The following is a 17826-nucleotide window of genomic DNA, read 5'->3' as shown; positions in this document are numbered from 1 at the left end:
TACCTGGGGTCTGTTAAAACAGCCACTGTGGGCCTGCTGAATCCTCTTTGCTTCCACATTACCAGCTTTCCTGGTTTACAAAACACAGCCCATCCCATTGCTTAATCCTCCCCAACCCTTATGAGCCGGCAGGACCACAGTGACAGGAAACGAGTGCAGAAGGGCTGAGTGGCTTGCCTTCGTCGTCCCTTGCTAGTACAGGCAATAGTGCTTGAACCCCAATGTATTGATTCCCAGGGCTGTCTGTTTTCTTGCTGCATGCAGTGTGTTTGGGGGATTCACATATTCCCTTATTCCCTTCCACCCAAGTTGGAAGTTAGGAGTTCTGGGTCCTGTTTTCTGGCTGAGGAAGGGACAAGAGAAGTGACTCCTTCAAGGTGTTGATGGCAGGCTGCATTCGTTTCGTTTCCTGACCCCGAGGGGCTCGCTCTCGTCCCAGAGAACCAGTCAGACCCCTGGGAGATGATTGGTGATTCAGTTTCAGAGGCTCAGTCCTGGTGGGGTGTGGGAACCTTGGGGGTTGGAGGTGGGCTTCCTGCAGGAGGAGCCCCTGGGAGGTGTAGAGTCGGTGGGGAGGAGCAGGGCCCAGGTGGGCCAGTCAGGCCTGGGGCTTCCTGATCAGCCTCACCCTCCCATGTGAGCACAGGGCCAGGCACAGACATGCCGGCCACGTGAACAGGTGGGACACAGATTGTCTGGAAGGAGGCCAGGCTGGGAAGAGCAACGTCTGTTCACCCCGGGAGGCATTTGTTGAGGCAGATGTACCAGGTAAATGCCAGAATAGCAGCATTTAAAAGGAAAAGTAACGACAGTCTCCCCGTCGTGCGGCCTACCTCATCTACGGCACCCAGGACCCAGACGGTGCCAAAAACATGCCTGCCTGCCCCCACCCTCTCTGGGGACGTTTCCCGGCTAGGCTGTCTGTTTATTCATTAAGTCGTGGGTATTTATTGATCTTCTCCTCTGTACAACATGCCAGCCTCTTGGAGAGGGCACAGGCATTTATGAAGCACCTCGCCTGCCCTGAAGGAGCTTCATAAAGCAGCCAAGGGGGAAGCCAGGGCATCCTTGGTTAATAACAGCTACTGTTGCTTGGCAGGGTGTGTGCACGTGGTGGGCCTTCCATTTTAGAGATGAGGAAATGGAGGCTCAGAGAGTTCATCCTTTGCCCACTGAGTGACACACCTGGGAAGGTGGTGTTTGGGGGGGTGGTCTGTGGAGGACGTGGGTAGATGGGGGTGGGGTGGGGGTGGGAACTCCCCATCTCTCGATGTGGGTGCAGCCTCTCACTTTCCACCTTCTCTTCCCCACAGAGTGCAGCCGCCGCCCCGAGCCCGGTGCTTGGCAACATTCCCCCCAACGATGGGATGCCGGGAGGCCCCATCCCGCCAGGTTTCTTTCAGGTACGTGCTGGGCCCTCCGTCCTTTGCTCCTTTCACTCCAGGCCAGGCCCCGGGCAGGCGGGAGGGAGGGAGAGAGAGAGAAGTAAGTGGTAGCTCAGTTTGCCATGGTCTAAATACAGTTGCTTTATGCTGGTTCAGACCCTTCCCATCCCATCCCTCTCTCCACCCCTTCCAAAAACCGAGGAGGGGAGAAAAGAAAGACGGAGAGCAGACACCCTCCTGCATGTGCTGTGTCACTTCTGCCGGAGTTTGTTTTCTTCACACCAGCTTCGCACTCACGACACAGCCCGCCCCTGGTCTGGGCGGTGGCGGGCTGCTTCCAAGTCCTTGTAGAGCTGTCTTTTAACAAAAGGCTTTTTTTTTTCTTTTTTAAACAAGTAAACTGTTCTTTGTTTCTGTTTTGTTGCTGCTGTCGTTGTCATTGTTTACTTTGCCTGTCCAAACTACAAACCTTAAGCATAATCTTAAAAAAAAACCAAAAAACCCACCATCCTGGCAGGTCTGGGAATCCTTTCCCTCTGGTTAACCACTTGATTTTTTCCAAGTGTGATCACAGACGGCGTCCCACAAGCATCTGTGCCCGTGCTCTGCCCGCCAAGGCAGGAGCAGCTCTCATGTGGGTTGAGAGCCTGGTCTTCTCTGAAAGACACCTTGTTGGGCTGTCTGGGTGCGGGGTGTGGGGTGGTGGCTTTCTGATTTGCTGGGGTGGGTGCACCTGCCTCACCCTTACCCTGCCTCCTCCTCCATCTCCGCTGTCCCCTCCGGGAACTCGTTGGACTTAAACCAGACTGAGACTGGGAAAGGCCGTCAGAGAGAGATCGGCGTCTGGGGCCGGAAGGAACTTTTATGATGAAGCTCTTGAGTGTGACATTCTTTCCAACCTGTCTGCGGCCGGGTTTGAGAATCTGCCTGAGTTCCCCACACCTTTTGAAAGGTTAGCTCCTCCAGATAAGGATATGGAAAGAGCTGTTGTCTAGAAGAGAAGGCAGAGATTTCTCTGTGTAGCTCATGAATTCAAAACTGGGACCAGTGAGGCAAAGTCTGAGGAGCCTTTGGCTTGGTGACAGCCAGAATTTCGCTCTGTGTGCATCTCGCCGTGAGCCGTGGGCCGCAGGAGGCCGGGGCTCCCTGGCGCTGGAGGTATCTTAGCAAAAATGGGACAGGCACCTCTTGGGGATGTTAACGTGACTTCCTCCCAGGATGAGAGGTGACCTGGAAGACACTTCTGCTTTGCAAGGTCTCACATTATGGTTGATGTTTAACTCCCAGGAGAGGAGGGTTAGGACATGCTGCTTACCAGCCAGGAAAGGGAATCAGTGAAATATGGGTGTTCTCCACCAGAAACAGCAGGTCGCCTACCAAGATGGCGGTGAGAGGAGTGAGAGGGATTTAGGGATGGAAACTCAAGACATTGGATGGCCATGCATGTGTCTATGTGCATTCCTAGCATACGGTCCACACTGGGACCTTGTCCCAGGGATGGAAATGGGTGTGTAGGCTTCAGGTTGGACCAGACCAGGCATTGCCTCGGGTGAGGCTTGGGGTAAGGCCACAGACATTGGGAAGAGGGGCCAGACTTCCAAGAGAGAGTGAGACGTTCAGAGCCTTGGAAACCCATGAACCCAAGAAACACAGGAGCCTGACAGGCTTCTCCCTTTCCCCCAGAGGAGAAACCCAAGGGGCTACTGCCTGAGAGGGTCATCCATGCCAAGGGGCCGCCATCTTCCTGGCCACTGCAGACGGGTGTTCTGCACCCAGCTGCTGGTCTTTCCCATGGTGTTCTCTCTGGCTGGGACTTCTTTCCCAGGCTCACATATCCTCACCAGTGATGCGTGGCTGCCCTTCATATAGTGCGGATGTGGCTTTCCTGCCTAGTGGGCAGAGCTCACCCAAGTACCAGGCTCCACCTGTGTGCATCCCTCTTGAGGCTGCTTGCTGGCATCTGGGTGCCCAGTGCGGGCCACTGTGGCAGGAGAGGTGGACAACAGCCAGCTGTATTTTTTTAAAATAGGCCATCGTCTTCTTCTTTGGCCTGAGTCTGGGGCAAGGAGAGGTCTGCCTGATATGTGGGCAACTCCCAACTTCCTGCTTTGGTACAATTGTCCATGGTTAAGGCCTAATTCCAGACATACTTCTCAGGCCCTCCCATGTGACGTTCAGGGGTGTGTGGTCAGAAAGCCCAGACTGATTCCTGTCCTTATTTAGCCACTACCAGCTACCATCAAACAGAGGTAACTTTCGGATCCACCCCCCCTTTTTTTTTAATATTTATTTATTTGGCTGTGTCAGGTCTCAGTTGCAGCACGTGGGATCTTGGTTGCAGCATGCATGATCTTCCGTTGCGGCGCGCGGGCTCATTTGCTGTGGGGCGTGGGCTTCTCTAGTTGTGGCGCGCGGGCTCCAGAGCATGTGGGCTCAGTGGTTGCAGCCCGCACAAGCTCTCTAGTTGTGGCGCGCGGGCTTAGTTGCCCCGCGGCATGTGGGTTCTTAGTTCCCTGACCAGGGATCAAACCTGCATCCCCTGCATTAGAAGGCGTATTCTTAATCCCTGGACCGCCAGGGGAGTTCCTGGACCCACTCTCTTGACTTGAGGTCTTCTCTGATACCCAGTCAGGGTGAACCATCAAGAGCTTGCTGGATCATTGAGCAGGGGGCTGTGTCCCAGCCTCTCTGCTTCCTGGGTGACTTTGGCTAGACCCCTACCCCTACTCCCACCCCAAGGGGCATCATTTCTCCATCAGTCAGATGAAGGTGGACGAGGTCCTTCCTGGTCAGGGTGCTGAACCGCTCGGGCTGGGTCACTGTTGCGGGGAAAGGATATCTCCCTGCAAGGAGGTAGTGGCTGCCCATTTCCGGAGCAGGCCGGCTCCCAACAGGAGTATTAGCTATTGATTGCCGGCCCTGACCCTCGCGCACCTTACAGGCAGCCACTCTGATATTAGAAGGGAAATAGAGATGGTATCGAGGGTTTTATCTCCTGCCAACAATTGCACTTCTTCCCCTACTTGGTCACGGCCTGGCAGGCAGCTCTGCTGCAGGAGGGGCTTTGTACCAAGGAGGCAGCCTGGGTTGGCTGATCCAGCTTTGGCCAAACCCTATCCCAAGGTGGCCAGCCTGGTTTTCTGGTCAGGACTCTAACCCTAGTTGGTGCTAAATTTAGTTGAGGACTCCAAGGTGGGTGTGAGGGACCAGCTTTTCACCCCCACTCCTGGCCCCTTAGAAGCAACACAGAGGACTTCCTGCCTCAGGCCTCTGACTGCCAGGCTGCGAGGCTCCACTTGGGGTCAGAAGGTTTGGCCATCTTCACATTAGGTCGCATCTGTTTGCTCTTCCTTATTCGGTGTTGGGGCTTCCGAGGTGGACAGTGCCCATGGTCCTGTGGCATGAGATATGTTTGGTAGCAAGCTGAGGGCTGACGGGGAGATGTTTTGGGACCTGACCTGGCCACACCTCACTCTTGGGGAATATTGTGGGGTTCTACGGGTCATGGGAGACCGTAGCAAGGACATTCTAATTCTCTGTGTTCCTTACAAAAAGACCGCCTCAATCTTGGCATCCCCAGCACCTGGTGTGCACTGGGGACCCAGGAAATGTTTGAACTGAGTTTGTGTTGCTCGTGTTACTAGGAGTGGAGCCCAACCGGCCCCCACGCTCTAGGTCCAGCATTCTGACCAGGCTAGGCGGGTCCAGGGGTGGTGGTGTGGAGAGTGGGGAAGGACTTGGAGTTCTGGAGCCTGAGGACACGTGTTCTGGCCCCCTGCTTGTCCATGTGCTTGCTGAGTGACCTTGGGCAAGTTGCTCCCCATCTCTGGGCCCCAGTTTCTTCAGCAGTAGACAAAGCAGGGTGGACCAGATGGTCTCTGAGGGCCCTTCCCACTTGGACTTTCTGCTTTGGATCCAGATGGATTTTACATAATCAAGCAGTGGCATTTTTTTTTTTTCACGCAGCTGAAGTCAGTTGGGCTGCACATCTGGCAAACTCAGCTTGGCTTTGGCCAGGCCTACTGGTCTGGGTGGGTCCCCAGCTCCTTGGCCCTAAGGTGGTTTGAAGGGAGGCGCCATCCAATGAGGATTTCTAGGTCCAGAGCTAGAGAACTGCAGGAGGGCAGGGGGTCACGGAGAAGGGATCATTGGGTACAGGCTGTTTTTGTTCTTGTTTTGTTTTAAATTCCAATAATTGTTTTCAGTTATGAAGTGTTTTTAGACATGCAGCCTGCTTTCATTCTGATCACAGCGTTTCTGCAGAGGAGGCATGGCTGATTGGGAAAGTGAGACTCAGAAAGGTGAATGACCTGCCCAAAGTTATCAGCCGAGGTCTGGAATCAGAGCCTAAACCCAGCTTCCTGGTTCCTGATCCTCGTGTTCTTCCACAGCAGTCAGGGTCCTAATGTAGATACATGTCTGATTGTCTAGGAGAAGAAGAGAGAATAGAGAACAAGAGAAAAGGGAGGGGGGAAATAATGGAAGGAGAAGGAGAAACTCTAGCCATCTTCTCTCAAAAGAAGCCAGTGTTTCCATTCAAATGCCAGCAGAAGTCATAGGTCTACAGACTGTGTCTTCTCTGGAAAAGACAGCCCTGGGGGACCCAGCTCCCTTTGCCAAGCCCAGCCCCTCCTGCTCTGAACATGCCCAGATACTTTCTGCCACGGTGGGGGACATGTAGGGCTTGACGTATCCCCTGTTCCAGTGAGTCCTCATTTCTGCTGGTCCAGCCCACCCACCTTTGAAGGAGGTTGAGGTCTGCCCCAGAGAACCCCTCCCCGTCAGTTACAGGGGGAGAGAGGAGAAGAAACAAATGATGTGTATAGCCCAGGAAGCAGAGAAATGATCCAGAAATAAGAGGGAGAGAGGTACACATGACCTTGGTCCTTTGCTGTTGAGATTATAGGATACACTTCTCTGCTTATCTCCCACTGGAGTAGCTGGGGTTTCTCTGGGAGAGAAGCAGCCTCAGGAGGGCTCTGATGACTGACTTGAAGTATCTGAAGTTCTGCCATGTAGAAGATATTCAGCCCTGCCTCTGTGAGGTCAGCCCGTAGATGGCAGATCCTTCTGAGAAAAGGAGAGGGAGACCACTTGAAGTCTTTGTAGGGAAGACATTTCTACCACCTGCTAATTTAACGATGAAGTAGTGAGCTCCTTGACACTGGTGGTAACCAAGCAGAGACTAGATGCCCAGCAGAGAGCCTTGAGGACTGTGAGCCTTGGGGTGGGGTGATGTGTTTCCAGGGAAGATCAAAGCCCAGCAAATGAGAACATGCCGGCAGCAGCAGCTCGGGCAGTTCGCAAGAGCTGGGCCGTTTCCTGCCTTCCTGTCCAGCGGGAAGCAGGCAGCAGCAGAGTGAGCTGACATTCTTCCTGCCAGAAAGCTGCTGCAACAGGAAGGACTACTCTGTGCTGATGAGGGCAAGTCTGGGACTAGGGGAGACTTGGGAAGAATTAAACCACCTTGTTTTTGTGGCTTTCAAAGCCTGCTACTAGGGAGGACTTGATGGGTGAGGGCCCAGATCCCCACTGGACAGCTGGTGAATCTGAGGCTAGAACCATGTGAGGCCTGGCCTGGGCTTGTTGTTAGCTCATTGGCCAGACATGGTCTCTTAAGGGCTCAGCGACCTCCCAGCCACCCAGCCGTGCTGAGCACTGCAGACGAAGGAGGCAGCCAGGGAACCTGCCCTCAGTGGCTCACACAGACTGTCTGGTGAAGGAGGCAGGGGTGATTACACGGAGGGGCCAGTGTGCCTGGGCGTGGATGTGAAAGGGCAAGTTTGGGATGGCAGGAAGTCCAGACAGACACACGTAGGACTTGAACTTAAAGATAGAGGGGAGCTGTGGAAGGTCCCTAAGAAGGGGAGTGACATGGTCCCAGGAAGAGCACCGGTGGCCTGGAGGGGCTGGGCTCATGGCAGGCTGGCCAGCGTTGGAGGTGTGAAGCCCAGGCTCTGGTCCCCATGGGAGGTGGCCAGGGCTGAGCTGGAGTGATGACTGAGTGCGGTGGCTGGTGCCGCCTGCCCCCGACGGGTGACCCCTCGCTGGATGTTTTAGCTGGGGCGGGGGGCGCGGGGAGCAGGGCCAGGAGGAGGCTTGCTTTGGACTGAGGCGCGGGGTAGGGCAGAGCAGGAGGCAGGTGTGGGGCTGAGAGTCAGCCTCTTGCCGAGTCTCCGGTACCTCCTACCCTGTTGGAGCCTTCCCTCTGCAGGGGACAAGACCCCATATGTGGTCCCGTGGCTGCCCAGGCTAGCCCTCCCTGGCCTCCCCAGCCGTGCTCCCAGGTCCTAAAGTGGAACTGGCCGAAGCCCTTTCATAGTTGCCAGTGGAACACCCTCCGGATCAGCGAAGGTGCCCCTCTGTTCTCTCATTTGCCTGTTAGGTAGGCCTGAGAGCTGCTAGCATTCCCATGGTCTGGAAGAGGAAAGCGAGGCCCAGGTTGGCCAGAGTGCTTCTCAGGGAAGAGAGGCCTGGGCGGGGTGGTGGGGTTCAGAGCTTCTGGATGAACTCCCTGTCTGCTGGGGAGCAGATTCCTCCCCTTTCTGGGCCGGCTCTCCGACCCCAGCCCCTTGCCCTGTCTGCTTCCCTGGAGGTGGAGGGGGTCTGATAGGTGCACCGGTCCGTGGGAGAGGACAGAGGAGCTGTGTCCCCCGTGAGCACGCCGGGTCCTCCGGGGGACAGAAGCACCCCCTCGTCCTCGTCCCCGCCCCTCCCCCTGCTGTCTGCCTCCAGACTGACAGAAGGCAGGGTCACCCCCGCTGAGAAGGATTAGAGCGGAGGCGGGGCGCCACAAACGCTGGGCCCTGGGCCATGGCTGGAGGTGGGAGCGCTTGTTGTTCCCACCCCGAGCCCCCGCCTCTTCCAAGCTGACTCGCTGCCCGCAGCAGCGGAACCCCCCCACCTCGCAACGCCCCTCCCGTTACTGAGATGAAGCCAGGGGCAACCTTTAAGCCTGAAGACCCCTACCCTGGGAGGTGGACGCCTGCTTTGAGTCCAGCCCCGCTGCTGCCAAACTGCTGTGTGTCCTTGGGGGGGCCACCCTCCCGTCTGGACCTTAGTTTGCTCATCACTCTAGCGAGGGGTGCCCGAGAGGCCTTTCTGAACCCCTGCCACTCTGAAGCGTGTGCACTGGGCTGTTCCTCCCTTCCGGGCTGTGGACCCACTCGCAGACCTCGCCCCACGTTCACCCGGCCTATGTGGAAAGGCCAGGGCAGGAGAGAGGGGGAAAAAGGACTTCTTTCTTGGCAGCACTACCTCCACAAAGGTCAGTCTGTGCTCGCGTCCCGCCCGGCAACCAGCCTGGTGCCTAACGTCTGCCCAGCGGCAGATGACCGGCCGGGGCTCCTAGCAACCGTGGACAAAAGGTTACTCCTGACGTGCCAGGCCGCCTCGCCCCCTCGTCCTCCCTCCCTAAAAAGGGGGGGGGAGTTGCCACCGTGGCCGGTGCTTGTGCCTGAGTGCACGCGTGGGCATGTTTGCGTCTGCACACGCGGGCCGCCTTCCCCTCCCCAAAATGTGAACTCCGCTCTCGCTGATGAAATGGAAAGTTGAACATAAATCAGTGTCTGCCACCCTGTTAGCTGTGCATCAGCAGTCAGTGCCTGGGAGGTTTGCTCAGTAACAAAGCGCCCGGCGGCTCCTCAGGCCTCGACTGCCCCCTGTTGTGGAGCCAGGCCCACACCCAGGAACGCGTGGGCTGCAGCCGGGCCCTGCCGCCTGCCCCTGCTGCCCCAGACCCGTCCTGGCTCCAGTCCCTCTCCGGGGAGAGGCAGGGGAGCGGCTCCGGAGGGACCCTCAGACATGGGAGGCCCGGGGGCCGTGCTCAGCTGCTGCTCCTGCCGCCCCGGGAGGCCCCAGAGGCCGCGACGCCCCCTCGGGGCCTCTTCTCTTGAGCTGTAAACCGACGCCCACATCTCTGACTTGTTGAGAGCTTGGGCTGGTTTATCCTTCTCCCCTTTGGGCCCGGGTTTCTCTTAGAATCGAATGTCTCCCCCCCATGCTGGAGAGCTGCTCTGCCATGGGCGCCTCCGTTCCCCCAGAAGATTTCCCCACCTCTCACGGGTGGGGGGCAGGGGGTGGAGTAGACCCTCCTCGGCTCTTGGCTCCCTTCTCTACAAATCATGCTGAGGGTATTTTTCCTTTAAAAAAAAAAAAAGATCAAATTTCTCAGCCCTGTAGCAGAAGAGGTTTGAGGAAGGGAATTCCAGCGGAATCCTGGAATTAACATACCTTGGCATTACGTGGATTAGGATAGACCCCCTGAATAAGATCGTGCTGCCCTGAAAGGAAAGTGCCCTTTGAGGAGTCTGGGCTGGGCCCAGGGCCTTGGGCCCAGACCGGGTGGTCAGAGGGCTTTCTCTCATCTTGCTGAGGTGCTCTTCTAAGAGCTGGGGACATAGCAGGAGACCCATCGTGTGGATTTTGGGTTCAGGTCCTGTTTCTGCCTAGATTAACTCCCCAGCTGACCTTTCCCTGACAAGCTCCTTCCCTTAAACGAAGGCCTTGGAATCAGTGAAGCCCCTGGCCTAGGCCCACCCCTGGGTTCCAGGAAGCCCCATCTCTTGCTAAGACCAAAAGGGTGGGATTAGACTTTTTAAGGGCACGGGTGGGGCCATAGCTTTCATGAAGTGTCCGTTCCGTGCTGGGCTCTCCAAGGGGCTCCCTGACCCTGGGGACACCACTTCAGCTGTGTCTGCAGTGGAGGGGAGCAGGGGGCATGCAGCTCCAGGAGAGGCCTGGCCAAAGAGGGTTCTCAGTGCTCAGTGGCTGTGAGCAGGGGCTTTGGAGCAAGACAGCCCACTGCCACTCCTGGTGACGTGTTCTGGGCGGGTTACCCGAGCTCTCTGGGCACTGATCTCCTCGGCTGTGCTGGGAAGCAGACATTCGGTACATTGCAGTGCTTCCTTTTCAGAGCGCTGGTGAGGATTGACTATATACATACACGTATACTCGTGTTCAGTGATTGTTTATTACTGCCGTGGAAACGTGACCCAGTGTTGACCAATGGTCAGAAGCCCAGCGGCTGGACTCCTGGAGCTCCGACGTGCCTGTTAGTTCATCTGCCCCCTGTGTGTCCCATCCCTCCCTCACCCTCTCTAAACGTGCTTCCTGACAGCCCTGGGGTCATGCAGCCTGGGTTGGCACATTGGCTAGCTTGGGAAAGTCCATTAAACTCTGAACCTCAGCTGCTTCACCTGACAGTTTGGGGTGAAGATATACCCCCTACCTCTTGGGGTGGATATGAGGACACCACGAAATGATGCCTGTGAAGCCCTGCCTGGCGCGGGTAGACACTCTGGGTCCTGTGTTGTGGACACAAGCAGGGGTGTTCTGGGCTGTTCTTTTCTGCGAGCTAGAGGCCAGGATGGAGGTAGGTCTTCAGCTCAACCAAGAGCAAGGGTCGCCGTGAGTTTTCTCCTTTTTCCATAAGGAACCTCGGGCTCAGTACAGCCCTGGTGGCAGTGAAGTGTGGGAGAGGTTCGGGGTATTCTCAAGATTGATTGGCTTTTTAGTGCTTAACCCTTCAGTTAGACTGACGTTTTTGGCACCTGCTAAGCACCGGGTCTTATTTGGTCCTCTAACGTGTCACCTTCCTTAACCCTGCCACCTTGACTCCTTGTCCCTGGTCCACCGACAGGAGCTGACAGCGGAGGTGGAAGCAGGAAAGCAGGTTGTATGTCCAAAAGCCTCTGACTCTGTTCCTGCCAAGCTCATCAGGGTGAGCTTGCTATTGTGAGTTACTGTCAGCTCTTCCACCAGGGGGCTGGGTCTTCGCTTCTGCAGTTGTTCCTCGGTACCCACGGGGAGATTGGTTCCAGCACCCCTCACCGATACCAAAGTCTGTGGATGCTCAAGTCCCTTATATCGAATGGCCAAGTGCAGTCTGTCTCCCTGTCGTCGGGTTCTGCCTCCGTGGATATGGAGGGCTGACTGTACTCCTGAGTTCTGTCACTAGTGACTCACCTGGGTATCACTGGAGTTTCAGTTTCCTCATGTGTGAAACAGGAACAGCTCTACCTGCTTCACCAGCTCTGAGTTTGGGAATGTGTTCAGAATGAAAGGCAGATCAGGTGTCTGCACAAGGGCTCCTTCCCAGGGGCTGGTTTCTGGGCATGCGTTCCTTCTGCATACATCCAGGAGGGACAGCTCTCCGCCTGGCCCTGCTGGGCTCCCAGGGCTGGGAGGCAAGGCAGTCCCTGGCTCCAGGTGTTTCTGGTCCACGTGGCAGACTCCAGCCTGGGCTCACTGCAGGTCAGTGAAGTGGCTCATCCCCTCCGTCAAGTGGTCTTCTTCTTGTCAGTGGTATCCCTTCGTTAAAAGAATAAAGTCCAGGCTCTTTTTAAGACATCCAGACCTCTTTGTGATCTAGCCCCTGCTACCCTCACCCCGTTGTTGAACCAGCTCTTGGTTCCTGGGACAAGGGCCAGAGCTTTGGCTCTCAGACCCAGCCCTGCCCCACCCAGCATGTCTGCAGGGCCTCTTCTGCAGATTGCAGAATTCTCCCCTCCCCTTCTTTTTTTTTTTTTTTTTTTTTTGCTGTACGCGGGCCTCTCACTGTTGTGGCCTCTCCCGTTGCAGAGCACAGGCTCCGGACGCGCAGGCTCAGCGGCCATGGCCCACGGGCCCAGCCGCTCCGCGGCACATGGGATCCTCCCAGACCGGGGCACGAACCCGTATCCCCTGCATCGGCAGGCGGACTCTCAACCACTGCGCCACCAGGGAGGCCCTCCCCTCCCCTTCTTGAAGCCTCTTCAGTCTCGGGTCATTTTTATTCGAGAAGACTTTGACAAAGTCTTGTCCCATCCTTGTCTCAAGGTTAAAAAATTGTACACCCCAAATGTGAATCTGATTAAGTGCCCCTTCCTCAGATTAATTATAATATCTAACTCTGAGAGACTTATTCTGGAGTTATGGAAAGGGTCTAAGAGTTTGGAGACTTGCAGTCTGTTCTGGGGCAGTGCCTTTACCTTTCTGGGCCTCAGTCTGCCCATCAGAAAAATGTAACGTTAGAAGGAGTAGACCTGGGAGGTGCAGTGGTAAACAGAAGAAACCCAGGCCCTGTCCTGTGGGGGCATCGAGGGCTTTGGGGGCAGAAGAAGTAATGGAGCACTTCAGGGACCAGATGGCTTTTGTGGAGTTGGCTGAAGAGCACCCCCCACATCAGGTGGGGTTGGTGAGGGCCGTGAGTCCAGCCTGAGACTAGCTCAGATTCGGACGGGTTACATGTTAGTAGGCAAGGGGGCAGCTCCCTGGGAGTGGGGTAATAGGAAGGTTTAGTCAGGGAAAGAGGGGCTTCCTGAAGGATTCCTTGGGGTGGGGAGGATCTGAGCACAGCTCTGTGTATCAGCAGCTGCCCTGTGGTGCGGGCTGGTCGCCAGCACTGGACGGAGTACTGGACGCTCAGTATCTGTGGCTCTCTATGGGGAGGTGGGGCAGCCTGTTTTACGGGCGAGGTTAGGGAGTTTGGGAGGGGACTGCAGACGTGCCCCTGGCCCATGAATCCGGAGCTCTTCCACATGGCTGCCCCTCGTGTTGCCCCTGAGGTGCTCCAGGTTTCATAGTCCACTGCCTGGGTAACAGTGGGCAGGCTTCCTCAGCCCGTCTCTCCCCAGTGTCCTGGTTCTTTCCCTCACCCCATCCTGTTGCTTCTCCTTAGCTGAGGAAGGAAGACAAGATCTTGGGCCATTCCCCAAGCTTCTCAGGGGAGAAGAGGCACGAGAAACCACCCAGCCATCCTGGAACCCACAAAACTAAAGGGGAAACCTTGGCCAACTTTCCTGCTTCCTTCTCAGCCCTATTCTGCCCAGTGGACAGTTGGGGTTGAATTCTGGCATCTGGATTTATAGCTTCCAAAGCCTTGGTCTCCCTGTCCTAGTTGGTAGGACGAATCTGTACTTTCTGTATCATCTGTCTGGGCTTAAGGGGGTAGGGCAGGAAGGCTGTGTGCACGCATGTGCCCGGAGAGCTTAAAGTCGAGCAAGAATTCTCTGGGCGGACGAGGCAGTGCCTTTTAAACATGCACCTCGCCTTCACTGTGCTGCCGTGATGAACAGTGGAGCCTGAGTGTTGGCGAGAGGTGGCGTGGAGGCTGGCGGGCAGGAGCGGGATGCATCTTTGCAGCCCTGTCCACTTTCAGAGCAAAAGGCAGTCTTTTGTTGGGGGGTGGGGGGGGAGATTTGGTTCTCTTGTCAAGGTAGGCGTGTCCTCCCTGTGTTCTGCAGGATTGGCATGGTTCTGGATCCTGGGTGTGTCTCTGCCTCTCCCACTTACCCACAGAGCCGGTCTCTACTGCAACCAGTAGATGTCTGGGAGGAGAGAGTGTGCTATCCAGATGTCAGCCAGAAACCCACATGGCTGGGACTGGGTCTCGGAAACCCTCGTCAACATTAAAGAGGGCTGGCTGTTCAGGGCTGTAGTGTGGCTTAGTGGCGGAGCAGGTACACACTCCATGTGTAGTTAGCAAGAGATGGGAATTAGCACCCCAGTTGTGAACTCACTGTTTTCCAGTGGCCACAGGTCTTTATTTCTAACTCGAGGAAGGGCACAGAAACATCTTTGGAAAGGAATGGAATGGATGTGTGCTTCCCAAGACATAGGTCTGATCACCACTCCCTTGCATGAGCTCCCAAAGGTGTAAATGACCCCACTCCTCAGCCTGAAGGTCCCAGCCCCAGGCTCACCATCTTGTGCATGGGCCCCCCGCCCCAGCACCACGCCCACTCTTGCCTCTGCCACACAAATGCCGATCTCAGCCCAGAAGCCCCTCTTATTTCTGCTCTGCCAGAGGACGCCTGTTCATCCTTCCACGCCTTGCCTACGCAATGTGATGGTTCTGTAATCACACACCTGGTACCTGCCTCTGTTGGAATGCTGCTGCAGTCACAGTTAAACCTTGCTCTCTCCCCACTGCCTGGGACTCTTTCAGGGAAGGCCAGAGTACTGCTTATTTTTGTGTCTCCAGCACTTAGCGCACACTCAGCCCAGGGTGCTGGGACCCAGTGGCTGGGTGCACTGCCAGGTGGACGTGGGTTCTGCCCATAAGTTCTGCGTATTAATACTTTTTCCTGTGTCCCTGGAAAGAGTGCTGAGTTCTGTGGACACAGGCACATACAAAGAATCTTCAGCAGGGAGGCCTCAAGGGTTTAGCAGCAGCGGCTCGAAGCAGAATCGCCTCTCCTTGCCCCTCCCCCACCCCAAGCACAGCCTTTCAAGGTAGATAGAGCCCTTTCCTGAGGTAACCCTAGAGAATTCTTCTGAATTCACTGCATAGGCGAGGGTCAAACAGCACGAACCTGCTGAAAGAATTCAGGGTTGGAATCAAGTCCCCAGCATGTTTTGTGCTGGCGAGCGAGGGAAGAGTGTGTTCCCCAGCATTGTGGCAAGAATGAACACAGGGAAGATGGTTAGCAAGGAGATGCTCTGGGACCAAACAACTGGTCATGAATGCTGGTTATTGTGTTATAGTAGTGAAAGATCATCTTGTTTAAGACCAATGGCCCAGAAAACCGGGGCTCAGAGATTGGTCACATGGCATGTTGGTGGGGGAACCAGAACTCAGGTTTGCTGACCCCGGATCCGGGCACTCATTCTCTTGTCGTCAGTGGGATAGATCCTGGCTCTGGTAAATAATGCTGTGTCACTGGACTTCAGTGTTCTCCTTTGTAAAATGGGGTTAATTTTTGCTTCATTTATCTTATTAAAGAGATGTGAGGTTAAAATCAGAAAGTAGATCTAGCACTGTTTGCTTTTCCTTGAGAATTTAAAAAGACTCCAATTTTTTCCCTCTTCAGTCTTGAAAACCATTACTAAGCTCAAGGGTCAGCAAACTTTTTCTGTGGAGGGCTGGATAGTAAATATTTCGGGCTTTGTGGGCCATCTGATCTCTGTCACAACTGCTCAGCTGTACTGATACAGCATGAAAGCAGTCTCAGATGGTACACAAATGAGTGTAGCTGTGTTCCAATAAAACTTTATTTACAAAAGCAGGTGACAGGCCAGATTTGGCCCTGAGCCATAGGTTGCTGACTTTTCCTGTAGCTCAGCCACAGTGGTGGCCGTGCTCTTGCGGTCCTCGTGCGGTTGCTGACCCCAGCCTCCACTCTGGGTGTGGCGCAGGGCGCCAAGCCAGAACTTGGGACCAGTGAGCCCACGTCCCTGGGGCTTGGCTTTCCCGTCTGTGCGTGGGGCTGGGGCAGACTCAGGGAGCAGCATTGTGGGGGGACTCTGGTTAGGTCTTGGACGCCGCCTGTACTTTCATTTGCCATGTTTCCTCCCTTTGTTTTGAAAACCGTCGCCTGCTGATTCTGCGTCTCTGTCTCCATGGGACCTCTTGAGTAAAACATGATCTGAGTGCCTCCTGCGGGGTGTCCTGGCGGCCCATCCCGGGAAGCCAGATTCACAAGCGCACAGACCTCTCGCCCTCGCCACCTGCCCAGCACCGTCCTGGCTCCTCAGAGAGACACGGGGAGGAGGGGAGGTCAGCCGGGGCCTTTGCTCAGCCAGAAATCAATGAGTCCTTCACTGATCCTTGCACAGAGTGGACCCCGGTGGCTGTGAGGATTCCTGAGGTTATGCAGAGGTGACTCCAAGGGAGACACGTCGTATACTGCCCTGCTCCTCTCACTGGCAACTTCCCCACCATCCCAGGAACATGGGCCACCACCACTTGCCAGACCTACCCCCCTTACCTGGTGCCCACGGAGGGCCGTGATTGCTGTGGGCTCATCTCCCAGAGGCCAGCAGCCCCCTGACTGTGAGCTCTCAGGGCTGTGCTGCAGCCCGGCCATAGCTCCATGGTTGGGTGTGGCCCAGCTCAGCCCCCTCTAGCCTTGAGTTGGTAACTTCAGGGCTGTCTCCAGCCTCTACTGCCCATGTACACACATAAAGATGCCTCTTCCCCGGAGGGGACAGATAGAAGCAGGATAGGAAGGCAACTGAGTCACTGACAAGTTCGTTCCCATGGATCGAAATGAAGAAATAACTTTTTCTGAGATGAGCTGCATGTCAGCAGCTCCTTCACCCCGCCAGGTGGTCAGCCTCCTGCCACAGGGACGCTATGGGTGGAGGCACATTGTGTTGACAGGTTTGGGATGTCGGTGGCACACGGGCACACCTTGGCCCTCTCCCCAGAATGGACTTATGGCATTTCCTGTCAGCATTCGTGTCCAAGGAGCAAATTGGATTGTCTGTTGCATGCCTGTTGCCATGTGTATAATTAATGTAATTTTATATTCACTCAGTTACAGTAACACGCCCAATGGGCGGATTGCACAGGTCACTAGTAATGCGAGTCATCCGTTTCCTGCTGCCAGTTGATGAAACCCGCCCCTGCATTCTTGCCAGACCACTGGCCGGTATCCCCAGGAGTCTGGGGGTGGGGGGAACAGGGATGAGTGGAGCGTTTTGTTTCTTAGCAACCTAAAACTTCAAGTCCCCTTTCCCCAAAGGCCTTCTGACTAAAGGCAGATTTGGCCTTGATGGTACTGACGGGGTGTTCAGCTGTTCCCAGAGCACTCTCACAGCTTTTCTGCAAGGAGAGTGTCACCTGGATTCCTCGCTCCTTACAGAGGAGCAGGGGCTGTCAGGCAGGACTCCAGCCCCAGTGCCTTGGGCTCTAACAGCCGAGTTCTCCCCACTGGCCCACCTCTGCACCCAGAAAACCTGGGACTCAGTCTCATCTCTGTTTCTTTTGAGAGTCCATGATGTCCAGGCAGGTTGAAGGCAGCTTTGGGGAGTATGGGATGGCATTTGGTGAAGGAGCCATGAGTTTTGGAAATACTAAACTTAGCACATAGCTTTTATTACCTTTCTCCTTCAAAAAAAAAATTTTTTTAATACAGATTTTCTTTTTTATTTGGTTTTTAATTTTATGGCACTGTCCTCCCTCACTCCCAGGAGTCTTTAGCTCAGAGGACCAGCGTGGTCATTCCTGTTGTTACGTTTCCTACTGGTTCCTTGAACCCAAAAGTGTTAGATGTGCCCACCCAGGGGCTGGCTGACCGTGGCTGAGGCGTCCGCCTGCTGGCCACGCCTCACTGCTCTGCTCAGGCCCTGCCCTGGACGTCCACGTGGGGACTGTGTCACTGCCCTGGAGGAGCCCACGTGGCATCCACAAATAAGGCAGGATGTCCAAAGAGGATGCCCCACGTTTGGAGTGCACCTGGCTGGGTAGAGTAGGCCAGGCTTCGCAAAGGAGGATGTGTGGGCTTTCAACAGGCTGAGGAGGGCGATCCCACAGAGTAAGTCTAGCTCTCGCCTTCCCTGTAAATGGGCTGTGAGTGGCTCTGGAGCATCAGGCGTGGGGACTGTGGAAGCTTGGGGACCTGTGCCTAGCACCATCAGCTGTACCACCTCCCTGCAATACCTGTAGAATATCCCGTTTTCCTTATGAGGAAACTGGACTCACAGCATGTCCTGGAGGAGCTGGGATGGATGCCAG

At 55.5% G+C, this 17826-nt stretch overlaps 1 protein-coding gene across 3 annotated transcripts in view; it reads left to right on the top strand.

Annotated features, from left to right (window-relative positions):
* SSBP3 (single stranded DNA binding protein 3) overlaps nucleotides 1-17826 on the top strand; it is a 165318-nt gene that overhangs the window by 114048 nt on the left and 33444 nt on the right. For all 3 annotated transcript variants that reach the window (XM_060089852.1, XM_060089853.1, XM_060089854.1), the window contains one exon: nucleotides 1314-1403. In XM_060089852.1, coding sequence (XP_059945835.1) covers nucleotides 1314-1403 — 90 coding nt within the window. The remainder of the gene's footprint in view (nucleotides 1-1313; nucleotides 1404-17826) is intronic.

The sequence above is a fragment of the Mesoplodon densirostris genome, chromosome 2 (assembly GCF_025265405.1).
Source record: "Mesoplodon densirostris isolate mMesDen1 chromosome 2, mMesDen1 primary haplotype, whole genome shotgun sequence".
Taxonomy (NCBI): Eukaryota; Metazoa; Chordata; class Mammalia; order Artiodactyla; family Ziphiidae; genus Mesoplodon; species Mesoplodon densirostris.
Note: the sequence above shows the minus strand (reverse complement) of the source record. Positions and strands in the feature narration are given on the sequence as shown.